This window comes from Mustela erminea, chromosome 20 (genome assembly GCF_009829155.1).
Source record: "Mustela erminea isolate mMusErm1 chromosome 20, mMusErm1.Pri, whole genome shotgun sequence".
NCBI lineage: Eukaryota > Metazoa > Chordata > Mammalia > Carnivora > Mustelidae > Mustela > Mustela erminea.
The window spans coordinates 4,423,977-4,449,595 of record NC_045633.1 but is presented as its reverse complement, the minus strand read 5'-3'; the positions used below and the strand labels follow the sequence as shown (position 1 = coordinate 4,449,595).

General features: G+C 38.6%; 2 protein-coding genes across 2 annotated transcripts in view; both read right to left on the bottom strand.

Annotated features, from left to right (window-relative positions):
* VWA3A (von Willebrand factor A domain containing 3A) overlaps nucleotides 1–6,633 on the bottom strand; it is a 68,317-nt gene extending 61,684 nt beyond the window's left edge. Inside the window, exons 1-2 of the mRNA XM_032327104.1 lie at nucleotides 1,508–6,633; nucleotides 788–984 (exon numbers count right to left, since the gene is read on the bottom strand). The gene's annotated coding sequence lies outside the window, so the exon portion shown is untranslated. The remainder of the gene's footprint in view (nucleotides 1–787; nucleotides 985–1,507) is intronic.
* A 70-nt stretch (nucleotides 6,634–6,703) lies between these two features.
* The window catches only part of MOSMO (modulator of smoothened), a 58,995-nt gene continuing 40,079 nt past the window's right edge, over nucleotides 6,704–25,619 (bottom strand). The window contains exons 2-3 of the mRNA XM_032327105.1: nucleotides 13,109–13,321; nucleotides 6,704–7,558 (exon numbers count right to left, since the gene is read on the bottom strand). Of these exons, the coding sequence (XP_032182996.1) occupies nucleotides 7,374–7,558; nucleotides 13,109–13,321 (398 nt within the window). The 3' untranslated portion in view covers nucleotides 6,704–7,373. The remainder of the gene's footprint in view (nucleotides 7,559–13,108; nucleotides 13,322–25,619) is intronic.

The following is a 25,619-nucleotide window of genomic DNA, read 5'->3' as shown; positions in this document are numbered from 1 at the left end:
ATCTATATAGGACAGAGAGAGTATATGCATCTCTATATATAGTAAACACAGCAAAATATCTGCAAGAAACCTAATAAACTGTTAATAGTGGTAATTTCTGAAAGGTAGATGGGGGAGACTTTTAATTTCCTATACTCTTATTTTTTAACTTTACAGACATGTTACCGTAAAAAAACAACAAAAAAAATCCCTTTGCCCCAGTTTAGGGTTATGGTAACTTCCTTCTCCATAACAGCACTTGGGACAAGAAAAAGTTACTGATGACCCCAAAACAGCAAAAATGAGGTAAAGTGGGGGTGACACCCAGTAGGAGTCCACTACTCACTAACGACATCAGTAAGATATGAGGTACTTAAAAGCTTTCTTAGATACGTGGATTATTTTTCCTCTAGAGCAATTTATTATGCATAATGGAAAGGATTTTCTTTGATTGGTTTTTCAACTGCATTTGCATTTTGCCACAGAGAACAAAGCAATATAAAAGAATGAGTTGTTTTTTAAATTTATTTAAGAAAACATGTCAATTGTCTAAGACAACCAAATTAAATATTTAAACAAGAAAAGAGTGCCAGAGTGAGGACTCAGCATTTATTTTACTGACTGGCTCTGACAGATAATAGGGATTGATTTAATAGTGACCAAATACAGTGGCAGGATTTACTAAAGGGCCATAACATGGCCGGTTGGGGATAACTACATCTAAAATGAGATCAAATCCTTGAATCCATTCCTTTTAGCAGAAATAATTAAAACCACCTTGGCAGAACCGAGTCATTGCAAAACATACCAAATATATGGCTTCAAGATAGCTGAGAACCTGAAAGCTTGAAGAAGCCTCCAGAGAGTTCTCTCAGGATCGACAGGGTGCTTGCATCATCCTGGTCCTCTTTGGGTTGGTATCGACAGTGGAGCACTATGAACTCGGTAGGAAAGGGTCTTCAGTCCACAAAGGGTCTTGAGTAGTAAAGGTCCTAGTCTTGAATCCTAAGGAGGTCAATGACACTGGCATATTATACAGTCAAATACCTACCAATAAAATAACCACATTGACTTGAAAGGGCTGATCTAGGAAAGCCTCTGCTTTCAGAAAGATTGTCACTGAAACAGTCCTGGCACATAGATGGCTAGGTCTCTCAAATACAATTTCACAGTTTTCCTTTATAACCCAGGCCAAATTTAATTATGATAATTCAATTCACATGTAAAGCAATGTGCCAGGTCTCTAAGGGAAATGAGAAAGCCACATTCCTCACATTCAAGAGTTTATAATCTAGTGATAGGGAGATGTTTATTAAGAACAGCAGCAACTAACGTTGAATGCTTACCATGAGCCAGGCACTTTCCATGCTTTCTCATTTAAACCAACAAGAACCCTATGACATAGGTACTGTTAACCCCGTTCTACAGGTAAAAAAACCAAGGCTCACAGAGGCTGGCTAAGAGATTTATCAAGGGTCACACAGCTAGTATTTTGGAACACAGATTTGAATCCAGGCAGTCTACTCACCTCAAATAAGTTCTATTAGAGGTAGAAGCCAAAGAGAAAGCACAAAAAAATGAGCTATGTTTCAAATATGAGCAGGACTAGGGACAACTGCGAGGAGGAGGAGGTAGTGCAGTCACAGCCAAGACAAAGAGCAGGTGTAGTGCAAGAATGGAGACGAGCTAGTTTGGCTGTGTAAGGTGAAGAGATACAATGGTAGAAAGACGGAAGAGACGGACTGAAGCCAGATCAGGAAGCAAGGCTGAAGAAGTTTGCACTTCATTCTGTAGAATGGGAATGACAGGAACTCAAAGAAATGATATGCTTTCTTTTGGGTTAAGGTAATTTTGGTAGAAATTAGTGGGATGGGACAGATGGAGATTAGCGGAAGTTAGACTGGTTCAGATACTATAGAACACAAACAGCTAGCTGTCCTAGGTCAACTGTCCGAGGACTTTTTTGTCACAGACATTTCTTCCTGTGTGGGGTGCCTGCTTTGCTATTGTGTGACTTCGGGGAAGACAGTCTGCTCTTCTGAGGCCTTGATTTCTTCATCTGGAAAATGGAAACACTGGATGCGCTCTTTTGTATTTCATCCAGCTCTAAAATCTTGAGTCTCATGAAAAATCTCCTCTTGAAATTTAATCTTGGGTCGTCCGTCTGCGTGTGGAACTGAGGCTGAATTGTAGAAAACTTGAATATGCTTGAAAATACCATCCCATTGTTTTCTCCTCCTGGGAAAAGAACCAAAACTCTAAAAAAATAATACAGCATTATGCTTTCTGTCTTTGATACCATTTATAAATACCTACTTTTATTTTGTTGCTGGGTAACTGGGACCCAGAAGAGTTGACTTTGCAGGAGAGGAGTCTTCTAGTCTTGGTGTTTTTCCTATAATCTCCTCATACAGTAGTTAGAACAGAGTTAGCGGAAGACTAAGTCAAATGAGGTGTCTATGGACTCATGTTATTGTGGTTTTCTTGGCCCCAATGTGGGGCTTGAACTCATGACCTCGAGATCAAGAATTGTATGCTCCACCAACTGAGCCAGCCAGGTACCCTCACGTTGTTTTTAAAGCTAGTCTGTTTTTTTGTAAGGTATTACCAAAGAGAAGGAAAAGTGTTTTCTCCCACTCTCTTACAAGTTGTGTACGTCTACCATTACAATTTCCAACTGACCTCTTCAGTAATGTTCATAGAATTCTTCAAATACTTCTCATCTGTGTTATACACCAGGGTAGATTTGGATAGTGTGAAGATAGGTGATCAGCTCATCCCTTTTGCCTGGAACTTTCCCAGTTAGAACACCAAAAGTCTCATTTCCCAGGAAACCCCTCAGCCTCAGGCAAATGGGGGTGACTGGCACCCTAAGAAAATAAGATGCCTTTATGATCCAGAACTCAAGAACATCCAAATCCTACTTTGCCTTTATCTTCCAACTCCCCAAGAGGTTCCTGGAAGGGCCGTTATAAAGAAGAAACAGCAGCAAAGGGCAAATGTAGTGCTTTATTAGTGATTATTCGGCTGGGCTAATCCTGAGACCGCTCGAGAAAGCTACAGTAAGGCTGTGACGGAGCACATGTATGACTCTAAAGACTTGAGCCCTCTGTCCTCTCCTTCAACCCAAATTTTAAAATTTTGGAAGCCAAATCCTTTGGCCTGCAGTGAAGTAGAAACAGAGAAGACTGAAGCAAAGACGAACGGTCCTAGGTTGATGTGCGAGGGAGAAAGGCGAGACGGCTGGCTTTGAGGGCCTTGGCTCAGTGGATCTCTGTTCATAAAATCATGACGCAGAAGAGAGAGCCACATATGTGTGGGCTCTTAGTGCTGATTGACTCTTCTTACTGGTAAACATGCCCTAATCCATATTCTGGAATATTACCAGCATCTCTTCCCGAGGAGGGAGCTGGGGGTGGGAGTAGGAAGAAGAGCAAGATCTCCCCCTGCCAAGGCTAACAGAGTAAGACCACGGGGCAGAGCAGTCCCACTGCGTGAATATGTAAAACCTCTGTAAGAAATCAACTTCTGAAATGAATTTTTAAAATCAAAGCTTATTTCAAAGCAATAGGAGCCTTTTTAGTTTCTTTAGTAGACAATTTATTTTGATAAACTTGCTCAATAACAAAAATACAAGTGAAGAAAATTATGTTCATTTTATACAGTTTGTATTAACAATTTGTTTTGAAACTATTAAGTGAAAAATGTTATAACCAATTAGAAAACAATTCTTAATAAAATTTGGGGTAATATACAGACCTTGATCACAAACTCTAAAATCTCTTGAGGTGATACAACTAGTAAGTCCTGTGTAGGGAATCCAACCTACACAGGCCATGTTTTTCCTTCATATATTTTTATCCTTCAAAAATTAGTTCTGAAAGACAGCTTACTGTTTTGAACTGTGAATGTAAATTTAATTTTTAAAAGAAGATCAAAGTGGGTTGATAAAACAGTTACTACAATCGGAGTAACTTGTGGCTAGTAGTCTTTTAATAAAGACAAAATAAATGCAACATGTTCTTCCCATGAAGCCCACGATGCAAAATAATAGCTAAAAGTATATCTAAAGTTAGTTTCCAATACTTTTTCAGGGCCTTTTCTCTAAATCAATAGACTGTATGTCACCAGGACTATTATTTTACTTAAGATATTAAACAGTGAATTCACAGAACATCAAGCAGGGATATCAAAGCTTTAGGCAAAAGGGTAAAAATCAATGAAGTGTTTTGGTCATTTAGAACATTTAAAAAAAAAAAAGAGCCATCCTTCAAAAACAAAACAAATGGAAGAGAAAATAGGATAAGAAGACGAGTCAGAAAAATTACATACACACATTAACAACATAGAACATGGATTACCTTTGGAAAGAATCATACTGAAATGTTTGCTTTTAATGAACTGAAGATTTTTCATGTTTACAGATGTTTAGGCATGTTCAATAGGAGCTTCCAAAAATTCCAAACTAATTTAAGTCTTGTGCAAATAAAACCTATAAATAGTTTTCAGCAGATTTTACAGTGATGTTCTTAGGTATGAGAAGAATGCACACACTCTAAAAACAATGTAACAGACAAAAGTTTGACAAATGATTGCACCATAAAACAGTGTTTTATATACAGTTTACAAGATATGATTTCCTGCTATAAATTAATACTGTACTATATAGTACTTATTATAGTGACCTTTTTAAAAGCAACTGCTGACAGTTGTCTATCTTTCCACTTACAGGATTTATAGAATTTTATATGAATGAATCCATTTCACTGTTTGGTCTGGAAGAGTACAAAGATTTGACTTCAGATACTACTTGATGGGACGGTCTCAATCCTGGGTAGCGTGCTGACTGGTTAGAGGGAGTGTTCCTCTATCAGCCCTTTATGCACTGGACCTCCAAGACATGATGAAATTAAAGACAACTTGATGGTTTGGGTAATAGATACAAATAAAACCTTAAATTTTGTCATCTTATATGCAATACCACTGTAAGTGAAAGTAGTAAACAGTGGGGAAATTCTTAGCAGCTGAGAAACTTTCTCTCCCCATGCTCATGATCCAGTTAAAAATATTTTGAGAAACTATTTACAATAAAATTCATCTTTTGGAAGAGAAAAGCTCTTGGTCATATCATAAATTAAGCTGAGCCATACTTTGCTAACACTTTATCTCAGTGGTATAATGGTGATAACCACAACCTTCCTTCAAAGTGATCCATTCGACTGAGAACCAATCAAATCACAATGGGAACTGCAATCCCAAATGTCCATGGAACACAGAATCCAGTGGTATTCTCAGAATTAACGAGACATCATAATACTTGGGAAAAATAGTCTCCTTCAGTCATTTCCCAAAGGTTTCTTTGACCCTGGGAAGGAAAAGTGTGACCTTCCCTCAGAACACTCAAGGAATGCACGACAGTGGTGGTTCACCTCTTACCCTGACTCCTGAGTGAGCTGAAACACTGGGGTTTTCTTTCACAATAAAATACTGTTGAATTAACAGTAAGATATATGAACATCAAACAAGCCAGTGTGAAACACAGCAGGCTCCTCCATCTTATACTCTGAATATCTGAGGAGGCAGCCCCATTTATGAAGTAACCCTTTTATAATTTATAATTGAGCTTTCAAAACAACAGTGCATTCGTTTCTGTTTGTGTGAAGCATGGACTACATGGGACTCGAGCTCTACTAATAGGGACATTTGGGTTGCTGTTTCACTAGAAAGGAGAAAAACTTAGCTCCATTGCCAAGAAAGAGCCTCCTGCCCCACATTTCAAACAGGAGATTATCTATAGTGTTCATCTGGAAAAAGAACTAAGCACTGATATGAAAGCATGGAAATGTGGAGAAGAGAAATACCGTATTTTAAAACTATTTGTGGATTCGGGGTTTAGCTGCAATGCTGCTTCTAGGAGAAAACGTAAAGCTGTGGGTTTAGTACAGCCCTTTAAAGTAAATGCAAAAATGTTAGCTTTTAAGCAAACAAAGGCATATAGCATATAAAGAAAATACTGTATTGCTCAGGTTTTTTGGTAAAGGAGATATATTAATAATGCTTACATGAAAAGAACATACATTTAGTTTTTATAGCAGAGTGCAGTTAGTGTTGTAGACAGCCAAAGTATTATAAATTGATCTTACTAGTGAACTTTGTGTTTATGTAAAGTTGTGTGCTTGAACATAGAAAATGCATTACTGATGTAACAGACAGAGCCGGTAGAAAAAGAGAACCCCTGTACAACAGATGACAGTTGCCAATAATTTAAATAGTGTCAGATCCCCCAAATTATAAGGTTTTACATGATCTTACCTTCTACTATCATATACAAATAAATTAATCCTACAAAGAATTTTAGCTTAACTTAAAATTGGACCTAGAAAGGTATGGGATTATTTGTACCTATTACAAAACCTGTTAAAATCAAGGGCTGCTACAAAGAATGAGGTAAACTGAAGACTCTCTCCACTATGCAGCCTTCAGATAAATGGCTTTTTTTTTCTATTGAGTTCTAGGTTTGCACACCACAGTGTTTTGCTAGCAAAGCATTCAGAGTTCTCTTCCAGGAACTGTTTGTATGTGTGTGTATATAAATTTACACACACATACACACACACACACACACACATATATACACACTGTATACTGCATCAGCAAAATATATATATTATATATATATTTATATAAATATAAGGAATATTTCCCCCACCCACCCACCCCAACAACATGTCTCTTAGTGTTTGATTTTTTTTGTTTTGTTTTGTACACAGAGAATAGGGAATTTCAGGATTTTTACATACATTTTAGCAAACAAGTTTTGATCTATTGGCTTCTTGGTGTAGTAATGCAACAGCAAATCATTCTGGTGCCAAAGGCTCATACCATTACAAGGAAGCTGTGAACACTAATTTCTTAGGAGGTGAGGCCAGCCCCACATGAACTTCTCTTGTAACCCTCTGGTCCACCATGATTCATAAATACTTAGACTTTTTTTTCATCAATCATTAGACGTTAAAAACAGAACAACAGAGTCACAAAGGGCCACATGCTTTTTAGTATAAAGCATTCTCCTTCACTAGGTTGCTATCACAGTGCAGACCTGACTGCCTGAATATGCTCAGGAGATTTAGTCAATATTGTCTGTATTTGGTTATGGAAAAGGCTCTCCTTATTGTTTTTTTGTTTTTTGTTTGTTTGTTTTGTTTTTAAATCCAAAGTGCATAGTGAGAACAAATCAAAGCGTTTTTTTTTTTTCCTTCTCAGCATCAGTTTCATCCTAGCATCTTCCTATGAGAGGACTACTCAGATGCCTCGCCTTTGTCCTCCCCCCTCCAAAAATAAAAAAATAAAATAAAATAAAAAATAATAGAAGAGTTGAGCAGTTTAGACATTCATCAGCCTGGTAAACAAACTTTGCCAGCAAATAGAAGTCCTACTATTGTAAAGAAAATTGATAAGACAAAAAGTACATATGATGACCCAACTACTGTGTTGTTGGGTAATTTATAAGGTTGACCTCCGACTTCATTGATGTAAAATCCTATCGGAAATATTAGGGCAGCCATACAGAAAAGGATCACTGTAAAACAAACCAAAACACAACATTAGTAACATGGTTTGGTGATTAAGAAAACAATGAAAATCTGGCACAAAGCAAGTTTGTGGATTGATAACAAGGGTTGTGGACTGATAACATGGCCAAACCTGTTAAAACATTGACCACTTGTCAAAAGATTTTACATCTTCTACAGATCACGCAATATCCCCAAAGCCTAACAATTATATATAGGAAAAGCTGTGCTAGCCTTTAATATGTGTTAGGATGATTTTGAGTATCAGCATTAAGAAAGGTCTCCAAACTTACTAAGTAAGTGTTTATATAAACAATTCTTTTTTTAAATTTTAATTAAAAAATTGAATTCCTGTATATTTAGCAGAAATGTATTAATTTCAGGTTGTGCATAAACTATACTTGACCCCTTAAAATAGTGACTAAGGGCTCGAGCTAGAATTAGAGAGGGGCTGTGTTCTGGTTCCACTACTTATTAGCTGTGCAATCTTAGGCTTCTGGTTCCCTTCTAAAAATGGGGTAAATACTAGAAGGATAAAGACAATGTCAAGTCCCTGGCACTGTGCCAGGTTGATAGTAAGTTCTGAATAAATGTTGCATATTATCAGTTATTACTCTGCCAATTCTCTGTTCCTCTCAGTTGATATTAGAAGGAATTGGAGATAAGGTACAAATATAGTACTATTTATCTTACTCTTATTTATTACTTAGTGGAAAGAACCTCAGACTTCTGAGATGATTAGTCAACTGTCAAGAGTGGTTCTCTCTCATTATGGACAATGTTAGAAAAAAAAAAAATCTCTCTCGGGTTTTCTGAGTACACAGGTTAAAATGGGGCTGGGGGGGGGCTTCTTTGCATTTTGTATGCAAACACAATGAAATATATTATTTGCTAAAATTTTTCTAGAAAGGTATCTAGAAAACCTAGCATCTGGGCAGAATTCCATGGCCCCCTGTTTAAGCAAACAGCTTGTGGCCCAGGGCTACCAAAGAAATACTCTTCCAACTGTACACAAATTACCTGTTGATAGGCTAGCTTTCCCAAGAGAATGTTTCATGCTTTTTGAAAGTACATTGGTCAAATGTTCATAGTCCTTCAAATTTCTATGGAGGCAGAAACATTTCTTCAGCGTAATATGAAGACAGGTTACTATACTCACTGCATGTGAAGGGGTGAAGCTTTCCATTATTAACTGAATGAGAAACTTCCTCCAAGTTAAACATATCCCCAGGAATACAGACTAAGTCCTGGATAAATAGAGCAGCTGACAGTTGTCCTAAATTATTTTTGTGTTAATCAATCAACAAATTTAACAGAAGAGACCTTAAACAGCCAATTAGGAATCTTTTCCTGGAAGAAATACCTCTAGGGTAATATCCAAGGTATTAAAAAGTAACATTTTCTTAATTACTACTGGTTAATAGAACACATCAGCATTCTTGTTAGCTTTGCACCACCAAGATGGATTATTTTATATTATACAGACAGCCTACTTCATTTTGGGCCAACAACCACATCAAATAATGTTACATAAGTGAATTTGTACTCTTTCAGGTGCAAAGGAACAAATGAAAAATTCACATATGAAGTATTAGATCTTTTGGCCTTTCTGCTGTACCGTCACCAGCAAGACTATTAGTGCTGTCAAGGCCCACTTATCAGTGTTACATATCACCAATTTCTAACAGTTCTTATGCTTTAATATGGTTTGGTAAATAAAATGAAACCGTAATCCAAGTAGCTATACACAATCTAACCGAAAAACAATGGGATAAAGTTATTGCTTTAAAAACAATTTGTTAATGTTGACTCATATAATCTCAAGAAACACATATAATCTAGAAGTGCTTAGAGATATGCAGATATTAAAATTGTTTATCCTGGGACGCCTGGGTGGCTCAGTTGGTTAAGCAGCTGCCTTCGGCTCAGGTCGTGATCCCAGCGTCCTGGGATCGAGTCCCGCATCGGGCTCCTTGCTCAGCAGGGAGCCTGCTTCTCCCTCTGCCTCTGCCTGCCATTCTGTCTGCCTGTGCTCGCTCTCTCCCCCTCTCTCTCTCTGATAAATAAATAAAATCTTAAAAAAAAAAATTGTTTATCCTGTTTATGTGCCAACTTCACTCCTATCTTTTTCTACTTTCTGCTCTAAAATAAAAATCTATCCTTCATAATGGAGTAATCATTGAATGATTATATTTAAAGTAGAGGGGCACCTGGGTGGCTCAGTGAGTTAAAGCCTCTGCTTTCGGCTCAGGTCATGATCCCAGGGTCCTGGGATCAAGCCCCACATCAGTCTCTCTGCTCCGTGGAGAGCCTGCTTCCTCCTCTCTCTCTCTGCCTGCCTCTCTTGCCTACTTGTGACGTCTGTCTTTCAAATAAATAAATAAAATCCTAAAAAAAAAAAAAAAAAAAAAAAGGTAGAGTTTAATATTTTACAAGAGTTAAATACTTTACCAATTAGTTATGAAAAGTTTAATCAAATACTAAGGAAGCAGTAAACTTCTATTTGATCTAATTTTGGTTTTTAATCCAAAGAGTTAGGTTCTCTATACTTTTGGGAAGATTTAGTATAAGTGGATGAGTTTTCTTTTAAGCTCTTGGGACCTGTGAGGTTACTTTAGATCTTAAAATATTATTATTTTTAAAAGATTTATTTATTTATTTAACAGAGAAATCACAAGTAGGCAGAGGCAGACAGAGAGAGAGAGGGAGAAGCAGGCTCCCTGCTGAGCAAGGAGCCCGACGTGGGGCTCAATCCCAGGACCCCGAGATCATGACCCAAGCCGAAGGCAGAGGCTTTAACCCACTGAGCCACCCAGGTGCCCCACAAATTTTTTTTTTTTAAGATTTTATTTATTTATTTGACAGAGAGAGAGAGATCACAAGTAGGCAGAGAGGCAGGCAGAGGGACAGGGGGAAGCAGACTCCATGCTGAGCAGAGAGTCCAATGTGGGGCTCGATCCCAGGACTCTAAGATCATAACCTGAGCCAAAAGCAGAGGCTTAACCCACTAAGCCACCCAGGCTCCCTAGATCTTAAAATATTATTAATGCTGATAATATCTATCAACTTTTGACAATTAAATTTTGGGTCCTATATAAGACTATAAAGACATCACTTCTTATCTTCCATGGCGGAGATTTCTGGATGGTGAGACTCAGATACTGAGTTTACTGGGAGATGGCAATGTAAATTACAGTGGCAGAGTTAAGGATAAGGGTCAGACTTGAAGAAAAAGACACATCTTTGTTACCCTTGCCCCCACAGGCTGGCTGCATCACGTGTGGCTCTCCTCTGAGAGAGTTCCCCACTGTGTAAACCTGTTAGAAAATGTTACCCTGATATTTTTACCAAAACTACAGTTTAAGAGGAATGGAAATATATACAATAGAAATAAAGTACATTTTCAAAGGTTGAATGGAAATATCAGGGGGCGCTAGATGCCTCTCAGAACTGCCACCCTAGTCCTAGTGGACTAGTCCTAGTGGACTAGCTCTGGTAACAAAAACAATGTATTTAAGGAAGCTGAGAAGAGTAACGTAGCCCTATGCTTACTTAGATGACATTAGCTATGAGTATATTGCTCAGCTAAAAAACCAAGGTACAGAACAGTATAAATAGAATATATATTCATAGAACATTCACACATATACATATATGTTTCTATGCATAGGACACCTCTGGTAGGAAATCCCAGAAACTGGTAACAATGGTTGCTTCCAGCAAAGAGGTACTAAATGGCAAGGTGATGAAGCCACACGAGACTTACTTTTCCAGTGGCAATCCTTTCTTAGGCTTTGTATTATGAATTATATGCACATATTATTTTTAGAACTTTTATATTATTTAACTAAAAAATAAAGGGTAAACACGTTACATTTGGAAGTAGCTACATATACTTATGTATCTGTTGAAAGGAATTGAAAAACAAGATAACCATAGTTCTTTCTGTTTATTGGGTTCCAAGAACCAAAGGCTCACATAAGGATTTTAAGGCTTTCTTTGACTCATACTAGAGTAGTGTTATTATTAAATTACATTTTATATTTTTGGTATTCAGAGCATATGCCTTCCCAAATGTTAACTAAATCCAGAAACTAAATCCTGCCACTTTGACTTTATTTTATTCCTTAAAGAATGAATTCTATCTGAGTAAGTAATTGTTATCTGTGAGTAAAGAGTCCCTTAAAATTCCTCATCAATTAATTTAGCAGCACTGTCTCTACAACTGCCTGCGGACCCTACTATTCAGAAAAGAACAGTCTCAGGAGGTCTGTTTGACCTCAAACAAGGTCATCAACTTGTTATACATTTCTTAATAAGAACGGAGAAGACTTTTTTAGTCAAAGTCAACTTGATCTAAATTTTAAAATTAAGGGAGATGTACAGATAGAAACAAAACAGAGCCAGAAACATAAACATTAAAGAGTTTCATAGAGAGATAGGGAGAAACTGAGACTCATGAACTAATATCTCTGTCTTAAGGTCTTTAAGGATAAACTGAGCTTTAACATTAATAAGGATCCAAGGGATTATGGCTTACCTCTACCATACAAGTTCTAAATGAAAATATCAAGTGAAAGTAAGCCATGTTATGCTATTCACTTTTTAAAACTTACACAAACCTGATATAATTATAAGGCATTGAATTAGAAGTTAAATCCCGTGGTATTTGGCATAAGGAGTGTTATCCTATTTTTTAGAGCAGAGTTTCTCAACAGGGCCTATTGCCACTTTGGGCCTCATAAGTCTTTGTTGTGGGGAGTTGTCCTTTGCATTTGTGGGAGGTTTTGTCATTATCCCTGGCCTCTACTCAAGATGCCAGTAAGACCCCCTTAGCTGTTACCATCAAAAATGTTTCCAGACATTGACAAATATCCCCTGGGTGGAGGGGATGGGGGGGCAAAATTGCTTTAGAAAGAAGCAAGAAAGCAAAATTACAGAAATATCTTTCCTTTGTGCATTTTTTGCTGCTTTTAACTTGGGAAAAGCCCCTGATGTGCCGGGAAATTAAACCAATTTTGTAGAGTACAAGAGAATGTATAATATATATCATACCCTGGGGCAGAGCTTAATGGAGTATGAAATGTTGATAAATAACTATTAACCAAATGTGTTGGTTTTTTCAATGGTCACACAACTCACAGTAGAAACTCAAAATTAATATTAAAAAACAAACCACCACCTTAATCTAATTTATATTTCTGTACATTTTGTTCTAGATTTACTTTTATTTGGTAGAGGATACCAATACCTTCAAGAAGAGTAAAAGACTCAGGCTAGTGATAGCTCTGAGCCCAGACCTGGAACGCTTATGTCACAATGTGAGCAAAACCAAAATTCATTAATATAGCATTTCATACAAAGCAATTAATGTTGTGGATGTCTTGATCTTGTGGTGAGAATTCTGAAGAACTGATGGGACTGTGTAGAGTCTATATGACGGCCACAGCAAGTGGTGCTCTTTGATGATTATGGAGTCCTTATGACTGATTCTTGATATCTTCATTAAATACCAGTGTGCATGCCTTCTAGTAATTTAGTAAGCACAGATTACTTACTTCCAGTGAATGCTATCCATCGAGCATATTTTGTAGCTTCTCTCCGCCAGTGGGAAGCCACCAGCAAACCACATGTGACAGTCAATGAAATGATTCCCATGATGATAAAAAACAGTGTGGTGACCCACTCTGGGGGAAGCCGAGGTGGGATGCACGTCCGGTCTCGTCCATGGATTGTTTGACACTGTCGCACGAGGCCCACAGTGAGTGCTCCTGGGGAGATGCAGAAGGTGGGAGTATTTTAATAGGTTTGGCCTTCCTGAGAAGTACCCCCCACCAACACTCCTTTAGTCCTTAAATCTTATTTCTGTGTAGGTCACACAGGCATTTAATTCCACTGAGTCTCACTATTCAATAGCATTCCATTGTAGTTACACTTAACATACAAAGTGAACTTTAAAAAAAAAAAAAAAAAACACCTCACAAAACCCACAAAACGCAGTTCTTTCAGTCATTCATTAAGCAAATACTTTTCAGAGTACTTTGTATGAGGCAGTGAGTGTTCTGGGCTCCAGGGAAACAACAGTGAACAAGACAGATGGAGCTCCTGGTCTTGCTGAGTTTACACACTAGCCCAAAGAACTGGAACTCTTCTATTTGCAGATCCAAGACTCACTGTATATTATCTGATTTTGGATGAGGAGAAAAACACCTTTCAGGAAACTGTAGACAAACTTGAAATACGTCTACTCATAATATATAGATACAATTAAATAATGGATTAAATATTAGAACCAATATATTTTATTAAAGTGAAAAGGCCTAAGAACAGGGGTGCCTGGAGGGGGTTGGTTGGTTAAGCATCCAACTCTTGGTTTTGGTTCAGGTCATGATCTCAGGGTCCTGGGACTGAGCCCCACACTGGGCTCTGTATTCAGCACAGAGTCTGCTTGAGATTCTCTCTCCCTCTCCCTCTGGACATCCCCTGGCTTGCAAGCTCTTGTTCTAAAATAAGTAAATAAACAAATACATATAAATAAAATCTAAAAAAAGAAAAAGAAAGGCCTAAGAATATTACAATAGAAATACTTTTCAATTAAATTCAAGAAAATGTTGGGAAAACTAGTAGGTTCCTCCCTGTGGTAAGTTCAACAACTCCTGTGCAATGCACAAGTGTTCAGATTGCTAAACCATTACTAGTACGCTTCAGCAGAAAAGCATAAAGTCATTAGTAATAATTTTTCAAATGCCCCTTCTCCCATTTACATAACATGGTGGCAATTTTTGTAAAACATTAGGTGCTATTTTTTTTTTTAAAGATTTAATTTATTCGACAGACAGAAATCACAAGTAGGCAGAGAGGCAGGCATAGAGAGAGAGGAGGAAGCAGAGTCCCTGCGGAGCAGAGAGCCCGATGTGGGGCTCGATCCCAGGACCCTGGGATCATGACCTGAGCCGAAGGCAGAGGCCATTAGGTGCTTTTTTTTTACATAAACATGTTCTTGTATCAAATCCAAGGAACTCCTCTATCAAATGTGGGATAAATTAATTTACAGAAAACCAGATAAGGGGAAAATATTTGTTTTATTCTCTTCCCATTAAGAATATTTAAAATGTTACTTTTGAGTGAAAATTGTTTCTTTCTCCCTTTAAAAGCAAGTGCAAATGGGAAAATGTTGCTTAAAACACAAGAAATTTCTGGAACCATTGAAAGCATAACAGATTTCTGCATCTTTTTTTTTTTTTGTCTTATTTTCTCAATTTGAACAAAAATAATGACAATACCAACAACAAAAACATTCGCCCTGTGATCATGACCTTAGCCGAAGGCAGAGGCTTAACCCACTGAGTCACCCGGGCGCCCCATCTTAGGTTACTTCTTACTTTCCGTTTATGGCCATGACAAAGAGCGTCAGGGCTCAATTTTTTTTTTTTTAAGATTTTATTTATTTATTTGACAGGCAGAGATCACAAGTATGTGGAGAGGCAGGCAGAGAGAGAGGAGGAAGCAGGTGCTCTGCTGAGCAGAGAGCCTGATGCGGGACTCGATCCCAGGACCCCGGGATCATGACCTGAGCCGAAGGCCCACCCAGGTGCCCCAGGGCTAAAATTTAACATAACCTCCTGTGCGTGTAGATCTGAGTGGGATTGTTCCTGCTTCCCCTCCTGACTGGCATACCACACCAGGTGAATACAAACAGAACAAGTAAGAAAATGAAAATTAGAGCTATCCCTTCCACAAAGCAAATGGAAATAAGCTGACAGATGTTCGGTTTTAAAAGAATTATGTTCCTGTATTTACAAAAAAGTCCTTACTACCACAATTGAGATCAAACACTCTGCAGCTACGTTCTGGAAGAAAAGAAGGCTTAAGCTAGCTGATAGTCATAAGATATGCTCTATATAAAAAAAGCAATTCACAAAATTGTGAATTATTGAATGTCTTTGTGTCCAGCACTGTTATAGTGGTTAGAGATTCCAAAAACTAATACTCTGTCACACTTACAGTGAAAATAGATTTTCCCTAAATAAATTATACAGTCTAGTACAAAGACTCAACATTGTTGCTAAAGTTCTTTTTCATGAGTAAGACTCTAAGTCAACATAGTTTCTATCATAGTCACATATTTTCCATAAGCTGTCTGGGGAAAGAGATCTGCAAATGTACCTGTGCTGCTACTATTACATCTTGTAAATTCTGGTACTGTTAGTACCCAAACTCACACCAGGTCTTTAAATCTCAACTTTTACCTCAAAGAATTATGTCCCGCTTGTAGATTCAAATCCATTGCTTATGTTGACTAGCCAAGATCTTTTACATCCTCCAAATTCTCTGGACACATCACACAATCGTGTACTTGATTTTTTTTTTTAAAAGATTTTATTTACTTATTTGACAGACAGAGATCACAAGTAGGCAGAGAGGCAGGCAGAGAGAGGGGAGGAGGAGAAGCAGGCTCCCTGCTGAGCAGAGAGCCCGATGTGGGGCTTGATCCCAGGACCCTGGGATCATGACCCGAGCCGAAGGCAGAGGCTTTAACCCACTGAGCCACCCAGGCGCCCCTCGTGTACTTGATTTTAAGGTAATATCTTTTTATCTCAAACAAATGGGCTTTGAAGGAAGGAACTGACCCCTCTACTTGACTGGTAACCCCCAGAATGGCCTGCAGCAGTGGGCACGAAGCAGGAATTAATAAGCAATTGGTGAACTTAAAAGAATTTAAAACGAGCTGTATTTAAAATCACATAGCATTAAATAGTTTCTTCTACAGACCTTGTCTTGGGGTGATTTCCTAAAGCGTACTAATTAATAATTTAGGCACAAGCTCATTCACTGATTTTTGTTTTGTTTTACCCAACAGGTCTTTCGCTTCTGTAAGGGGCCTGTAATTCCATTTCTCAAACAGCCAATCCATCTTCACCCTGCAGCTGTTTCCTAGGTAACCGATCCAGCCAAATAAAAGACTTGCACACAATAGGAAAAAGGAAACCAAACTAGGAACTACAGCATCCCACATGCCTCTCAGTAGCTCACCTATATATCATTACACACAAAAGGAAGTCATAATGAGTCTTAGCCTGTTGAGTGGGTTATCTTAACCAAAGAGGCTTCTGACTCTCATCATCCATAGATCTAGACACTGCTGAAAAGATTTAACTGAACCAGTCTGAGCATGTCTGTTGCCACAATGAGGATGATTATAAAGCAAGTCATCACTACAAGTAAAAGCTGTGCCACAGAAAATCGGAAACACAAGGGTTATAAAGCAGACACACAAACCCAACAGAGTCTGTCAGAGCTAACTGCATCTAGTAAGTGCTTGCCTACCTGGCCACAGAGGGCAGTGGGATGACAGGGTTTCTGATGAGAAGAAGTCAGGTGTCAGCAGCACTGAGGATCTTGTGGATAGGGAAATACACTTTTTTACTGCTGTTTTTCATGATTTTATGTCTTTGGTTTTTTACTATGATTTGTCTATGTGTGGCTTAAAATCTACCCTACCTGGAATTTGTTGAGATTCTTCAATGTGCAAATTTAAACTTTTCATCAAATTTGGAGAGATTTCAGTCCTTATTTTGTCAGTTATTCTTTCAACTCCTTTCTTTCTCTTTTCCCCTCCGAGGACTCCCATGATGTATTTGCCGGAAGGCCTGGTAACGTCCCGTTGGTCTCTCAGCCGACGGCAGACACTTAACAACTGAGCCACCCTGGTGCCCACCCCACTGGTCTCTCAATTGCTCTATTCATTTATTATTATTTTTCTGCTTCTCAGATTAAATCATTTCAATTGACTTGTCTTTGAATTTGCTGAGTCTTCTGCCAACTTTTCATTTCAGTTATTGCTCAGGAATTTTTCTTTACATAATTTCCATCTTTTTATTAGATATTCTCTATGTGATGAGACATTGTTTTCTTGCATTAGGTCTTTATACATGATTTCCTTTATTTTTTGGAATGCACTTACAAGAGCTAAACTTGTGCATGTACATTTAAACTCTTTGTCTAGTAACCCCAGTATCTGGGCTTCCTCAAGGGCTGTGTCTACTGACTGCTTTTATTTTTTTTGTGTATAGGCCATACCTCCCTGTTTGTGTGTTTTGTGATTTTTAGTTGAAGACTTAAAATGTAAAATATTACAATGTGACAACTATGGAAATCAAATCCTCCCAACCCCAGGGTTTATTGTTACTGCTTACTGACTTTCCTGGAATAGTTCTGTAGAGTTTGGATCATTGCTGTGTCTCTGTTCCATTAGCTTAGTAGTCAGCTAATGGCTAGAATGAGATTTCTTTTTTTTAAGATTTTTAAAAATCATATGTTTGACAGAAAGAAAGAGCACAAGGTGGCGGGGGCAGAGGGAAAGGGAGAAACAGACTCCCCCTGAGCAGGAAGCCCAATGCTGGACTCGATCCCAGGATTCCAGAATCATCACCTGAGCTGAAGGCAGATGCTTAACTGATTGAGCCACTCAGGTGCCCCTGGAATAAGATTTCTTTAAGTCCTTTGAATTGGTGTGTCACTCAGCCTTTTCTCTCTGTGTCTGTTGTGGTACATTTTCACTGATGCATTAAGCAATTAACAACTCTGCCTTAGTATGCTCTTCCTGCTTGCATAGAGCCTCAAGGTTAGCTAGAGGGAAGAGATTAATTAAGACCTTCATAGGTCTTTCCTGGATATGTGAAAAGCCCTAAATATGTGTATAGCCTTACAGACTCCGAGGGATATGTTGGAGTTTTTCAAAGACTCCTTTGGCCATCCTTTTCCTTTATGTTTTTTAGTTAGCCTTTTGTTAATGTCAAATAATACCACCTCAGCTAAGTACCTGTAATCTTTAAAAGTTTTAATTTATTTATTTATTTGAGAGAGAGAATGAATGCATGAAAGGGGGGGGTGGACAAAGGGAGAGGGACAAGCAGACTCCCCACTGAGCAGGGAGCCTGACAAGAGGCCAAATTCCAGGCCCCTGAGATCACGACCCAGGCCAAAGGCAGATGCTCAACCAACTGAGCCACCTAGGTACCTGCAATGTTAAACAACTACTGCTGATTGTTTTGAACAAATATTCTGGGGGTGAGACTAAGCAAGCTCTGAATCTGGTCAAATAAAGGTAAGGCCTGAGGAGATTTTCAGTGAGCTGACATATCAAATGGTAGCAATTCTCTGAGGATGGGGCTTTAAGGAACACCAGACCCTTTTGCCTTTCAAGGGGTTGCTGAGCTGCTGGTTTACACGACTACCAAAGTTGCAAGGCTACTGGCTTTCAAGGCTACTGTGTAGCTGAGGAGAGGTGATGTGTGATTAGCATAATTTAAACTACCACAAAGCTTGCTGTTCTTGCGAAGATTCAGGTGATTTTCTTAAACAAATGCTTCTTGGATTGCTGTGAACCTGAGTTAATTTCTGAAGTTTTGAAAAAGTTGATCTGACACTTTTACCAGTATTCTCATTGCATTTATGGAGGAGAGGGTTTTCAGAAGTCCCTGGTCCATCATCACAGAGGTTAATAAACCCAATGAGTCACAATCTGAATCATAGCTTTGACACACCTGGGCAGGTCCCATAATTTTCCTAAACTTCCAGCAGAAGTTTCTGTGAGCATTAAATAAATGATGAGATAATACTTGTAAGCTACTGCAACTAAATAACTATTACATGTCTTCAGGGAAGTAATATTTTTGTTTTAGTTAAAAAATACACAGGGCAGTAGTAGACACAATTATTTAACACAACAGTATACTCATGCAACTCATATTCCAAAATAAAAGGTTGACATCTGATGATTGCCATGATTGCCAGTCATAAAAAGTACTCAGGACATCACTCTCCTGCCCAACTGCTTTAGTGTCTATGGTTCACGTTGAAGATGAAGCATAAGGCAAGTTCAGACTTGCTGAAATAAAAGCTCTGGGGACAGTCTGTATTTTATAGGAACAGAAAGCTGGGAACATTGAGATTGAGAATGCTTTGCTAATAGAGTAAAATTACAAAATGTTTTGTTAGATAGCAAGTAAACAGAGAACAATCATTAATCTTTTTAGTTTGATTTTCTTTTCCCTTAAACCCCACTGGCTGTTATATCTCTTCTTAAAATACAACTGTTACCAGCTGTTTGCAAGTAGGACTGTAGTTTGGAGGTCATATCTCATTTTAAAACTGACAAAATCATACCAACATTGTCCTCTCATTGTAGCTTATTCTTTCAGCCCTTACTCCATAAACGTGGTCTTGGGTCTAATCCTATAAAGACATTAAGCACAAGATAGCAGTGAATTTCTATTTTAAAATCTGCCTTATCAGGGGCACCTGGGTGGCTCGGTTAAGTGACTGCTTTTGGCTCAGGTCACGGTCTTGGTCTTGGGAGTCCTAGGATCGAGCCCCGCATGGGGCTTCCCTGCTCAGCAGGGAGCCTGCTTCTCCCTCTGACCCTCCCCCTTCTCATGCTGACTCTCTCTCTCACAAATAAATAAATAAAATCTTTAAAAAAATAAAATAAAATAAAATCTGCCTTATCAACAAGTACAATAAGGTACCAGAATCCATCCTATTACAATCCTAATCATTGAAGCCTTTAATGCATGAAGTCATTAAAGATAAGCTCACCACAATGTTTAAGCTGTCCGTACAATGTATGAGAAATACATGGAAGAGTATTTATCACATGACTCACAGTGGACTACTTTGGTTGAGCAGGACTAGAGGGTGGAATGGGGCTGAGAACCGTTGTACTTTTCATTGTCTTATCTGAGCATAGATAAATTCATACAATTCTGTCCTTTAAAGAAATGTGCAGGGGGGCAACTGAGTGGCTCAGTGTTTTATGCCTCTGCCTTCAGCTCAGGTCATGGTCCCAGGGTCCTGGGATTGAGCCCCCACATTGGGTTCTCTGCTCGTTGGGAGCCTGCTTCCCCCACTCTTTCTGCCTGCCTCTCTGCCTGCTTGTGATCTGTCAAATAAATAAAATCTTAAAAAAAAGATGTGCAGGGAGGGTAGGAGCTATGGTGAATGCTGTGAATTGTGGAAGACTGATGAATCACAGACCTGTACCCCTGAAACAAATAACACATTATATGTTAATTAAAAATATATGCATTCATTTATTTACGAGAGGGAGGGGGAAAGGGTGAGGGAGAAAATCTTAAGCAGTCTCCATGCCCAGTGCAGAGCCTGATGTGGGGCTTAATCTCACAACCCTGAAATCATGACCTGAGCTGAAATCAAGAGAGGATGCTTAACTGACTGAGCCACCCAGATGCCCCTGTGCATTCACTCTGTATTTTAAAATTCTAAAGTGTTTATAAACTGTTACATATTAGATTTAAATAAAATGTACTAACTGCACTTACACACTGTGAAATCTTTCAATCATGTATGAATTTAAGCACATGCTCTGGATCTAAAATAAATTAGAGGATGCCAAAGCAATTAGAATAAGGTAAATCAGGTAGAGAACTAAAATAGAATTTAAATTACTGTGTCTACAATTTCTATTCCATTTCAACTAAAGTATCATGAGAAAGCACCGTGGAAGAATCCAGCAGATCATACCGGAATATTCATTGTTTCTTCCCAGAGTAATGTGGCAGAACAAACCCAAAACAATTTTAACATTCATTTCACTAAATGGTTTCCATGTTTTACATGTAGAAGTGAGCTAGTTTAAGGGAGAGGAAACTGGTAACGGGAACAAAATCAAACAAATTTGGTAGGCCAACTGTTTTTGTGGGCAGAAAAGTTTACAAAAGTATTTTAATAAAAGGGCTGAACATTAATAACTCTACATACAGCCTTCAATCACTGAAAAGGTTCATCTGTGGACAATGATCAAGAAGTAAACAAGCAATGCAGCCGACAAAAGTGGCTCACAATCATGCAAGATTCCTGGCCAAAAAGAGCCTTAAAATTAGGAATTTCAGAGCTAGAAAGGATCTCAGAGATCATCAATTCTAATCTCTCCAGTCTAGGGTTTGAAGAACATGGAGGCCCAGACAGGTTAAGTGCTAAGTCCAAGGATACAAAGTAACTAGTAGTGCCAGGACTAAAACCAGGGTTTTCAATTAACCACCCCTAAACCATTTCTACCACATGATGCTCACTTCTTGAACACCTTTCATTTAATAAAGAATAGCATTCCTAAAAATATCATCAGAAGCATTTAGATTTATATCAGAGCAGACTTAATTACAACTTTGTAAGCAGAGAGAGTGAGTCTAAGAGGATCCTTCACAGGAGGTCAATACAAAATGGGAGAAGATATTTTTGTCAGTTCATAGGAGTGACTCCTCTGAGTTTTATTCACTCTAAAATACAGCTTCCTCCCACACCCACACTTCTCGAAAACGTTCAAGGAATACACCACTCCCAGCTCATCCTCCTTAAAGAAATAACCCAATTTCTTAGTCTCAAGAAAAAGATTCCCTGTTTCCTATCTTGAACTTTTTGGTTATTTAAAGACTACTCTCAAACATTACAATAAACACTCATAGTTGTCTTACTTATTTGTATTGTACAGAAAATGTGCACCCCATCACCTTCTTACAAAGGACTTTACAGGGTCAGTCACAATAAATAAATAACTTTCCTGAGGGTACAGCAAAGGTTCCATGGTATGACTTCCAGGTCTGTCAAAATAACTTCTTTTGCCAACTACTTGGTATCTCAACACTAAATAATTCAAAATCTTTTCTTCAATAAATTGCACTCCCTTAATCTACGTAAGTAAAATAATTCTGATTTAAAAAATCACATTTTGGGGACGCCTGGGTGGCTCAGTGGGTTAAAGTCTCTGCCTTCGGCTCAGGTCGTGATCCTGAAGTCCTGGGATCAAGCCCTGCATCGGGTTCTCTGCTTGGCGGGGAACCTGCTTCCCCCTCTCCCTGCCTGCCCTCTGCCTACTTATGAACTCTGTCAGAAGAATAAATAAAATCTTAAAAAAAAAAAATCACATTTTAAACTATTTAGTCACATATCCATTGACCTAACTGGGAGCTATCATACCACAGCGGTAGGGATTCAGGCTCTGGACTCAGATTCCAGGTGCACCATTTGCTGGCAGTGAGATTTCAGGCAAATTATTTAACCTCTGTGTGCCTCGGTTTCCTCAACTGTAAATGAGGATAAAAACAAAATGATCTCATAGTGTTGTACAGATTATGAGGGGGAATATGTGTAAAGCACTTAGAACAAATGCCTGGTACTGAGTAATAAGTTGGTAAATGTTAATTATTATTAATGAGGGGTGCCTGGGTAGCTCAGTTGTTTGGGCATCTGCCTCCGGCTCAGATCATGATCCCAGGATTCTGGGATCGAGCCCCACATCGGGCTCCCTGCTCAGTGGGAGCCTGCTTCTCCCTCTCCCTCCCCCACTGCTTGTGTTCCCTCTTTCACTGTGTCTCTCTCTGACAAATAAATAAAATCTTTAAAAAATAAATAAGTAAATAAATATTATTAATGATATACTGCTTTCACCAAAAGTATGTATTTTTACTTTAAGGAAACAATCTGTGGGATTCCACCTTCTTTTTAAATTTATTGTTCTCTCTTGGGTTTAGATGAAAAATATTATAAACAAGTGTTTAATTTGTGTAGATCTACTGAATTATTTAAAAATGAATCCGAGTTGTAAAAGCTTAGAGTCTAGAAAATGCAAGGAAAGCAAGTTTAACACTGAAATGACTGTTACTCTGTGTTGTTAGCAGAGTCCCTTAATTATAAAAGAGGATGGATTTAAGAATGGAGAGTTTTCGAGAAAGGCAAAAGTTCTAATTCTGACAGCTGCTCTTGTATTTAATCTTTATGAGGAGTTTGTATTCTCACCGTAGTTATATTTGGCTTCAGATTCAAAATGTAAACTGATATCTCCCTCAATTTCCAACATCAGAAAACACTACCTAAGCTTTCACAGAAATATATAAAACATTACATATGAGGTAAGCTGTGAACTCCTAAGCAAAGACATGGTGGTCTAAGGAAACCATACATTAGAGAAGGTCTCTGCTGAATTTGAACAGCCTGGCACTATGCCATGAGATACTCTTGACTTTTCTGTCCAGGTCTAGGAGACATAGTGCACTATGGCAAGCTTTCCTTCATTCAGCAGATACTTAGCACATGTTCTATGCAATACAATGTGGGAAGTATGAAGAGAAACACGGACATTATCCCTGTATTTCCAGAGGTTATAATATATACAGAGAGCTAAGATGAACACTCAAAGAAAATTACAAAGCGTAATTGTGAGGTAATAGAAAATATATATATTGGTCTCTACCTCTCAGTCTCTAAAATCCCTGTAATTTCCAAAGTGGTAAGAACACTAGGATCATCTATATTCTTATATTGGTCTTTGACCTTTGTTCCTGACACAGCTCCTGAAACCTTTGTAAATTCCTGGGTGATAAGAGTGTCTTTTGTTCTAATGAGGCAACTCATTAGACTCCTGGCTGAGGGCTAGTCACCTGCCACCCCACCCGTTCTCTTGAGAAAAGGTATGAAAATGAGTTAATGATCAATCGTGCCTATGTGATGAAGCATCCCTAAAATCCCAAAAGTACAGGGTTTGGAAAGCTTCCAGGTTGATAGTGGAAGAGGAGCATGCGCAGAGAGGTCCTGGAAGCTCCATGGCCCTTCCCACATCCCTTGCCCTGTGCATTTCTGCCATCTGGATGTTCACCTATATCCTTTATATATCCTGTGCTCTTTTATAATAAACTGGTAAGCCAAAGTAAGCGTTTCCTTGAGTTCTGTGAGCCACTCTAGTAAATGAATTGAACCCAAGGAGGGAGTCACTGGAACCTCCAATTTTTAGCCAATAACCACAGGTGACAGCCTGGGCTTGCGACTGGCATCTGAAGTGTCTGTATGGGAGGTGGAGTGGAAGGGGCAGTCTTCTGAGACTGAGGCCCCCACTTTTTTAAAGATTTTATTCATTTATTCATGAGAGACAGAGAGAGAGAGGCAAAGGCAGAGGGAGAAGGAGGCTTCCTGCTCCCGCTTCCGATGTGGGACTCGATCCCATAGGACTTTGGGATCATGACCTGTGCCTAAGGCAGAGGCTTAACCATCTGAGCCAACCAGGTACCTGAGAATGAGTCCTTTACCTGTGGGATCTAACATTGTCTTTGGATAGTGTCAGAAGTGATTAAAATTGTAGGACACCTAGTTGGTGTCACAGAGAACTGCCTATTGTGAGGGGAGAAGCCTTTACACATTTGGTGACCAGATGTGTCAGAAATGAAGTGTGCTGTGAGTAGTAAATGAAACTCACAGGAAAGACAGACATGGAAGGGAAGAACTGGGTTTTTGCCTACACAGGAAGGAAAAACCCGAGTTTTACCTTTGTAACAATAGATAGCAGGATGTGATCTAATGCCAAGAGAATTGTGCTACCTAGTGAGACTAGGAAGCTGGAGATACGCACTCTATCCACAGGTACATTATTCATGGAATTTTGAGCAAGAAACTTCACTTCTTTAGGTCTATGCCACATTTTACAAATGAATTATTTGCTAAGGGGCTCCTGATAACTCTTCACATTGTTTACATTAGCTTTATTGAGGTATACTTTAGATACAATGAAATTTGCCATTTTATGTGTATAATTCAATGAGTTTTGACAACTGTACGTCACTTCAGTCATGACACAGAATATCACCACAAAAAATTCCCTCATAATCCTTTGCAGTCAATCCCTTTCCTGCAAGCTCCCAAGATAGACTTGCTTTCTATTACTAGAGTTTTGTCTCTTACAGAGTTTCCCATAAATAGAATCATACGTTGTTTGCTTTTATGAATAAAGCAGCTACAAACTACAAACCTTTGCATACCGGTCTTTGCACAGACACGTGTGGTGGTGTGGGTAGGCATCAGCCAATCCACTGAGGCCCTGAATAAAACAAAAGGCTAAGGAAGGAGGCATTCACCCTTTTCCTTTCCTTTACAGATACTTTCCCCTAGTCTTGCTTTTAATTTTTTTTTTTTTTAAAGTAAACTCTATGTCCTATGGGGCTCAAACTCATGACCCCAAATCAAAAATCACAAGCTCTACTGACTGTGCCAGCCAGGCACGTGTTG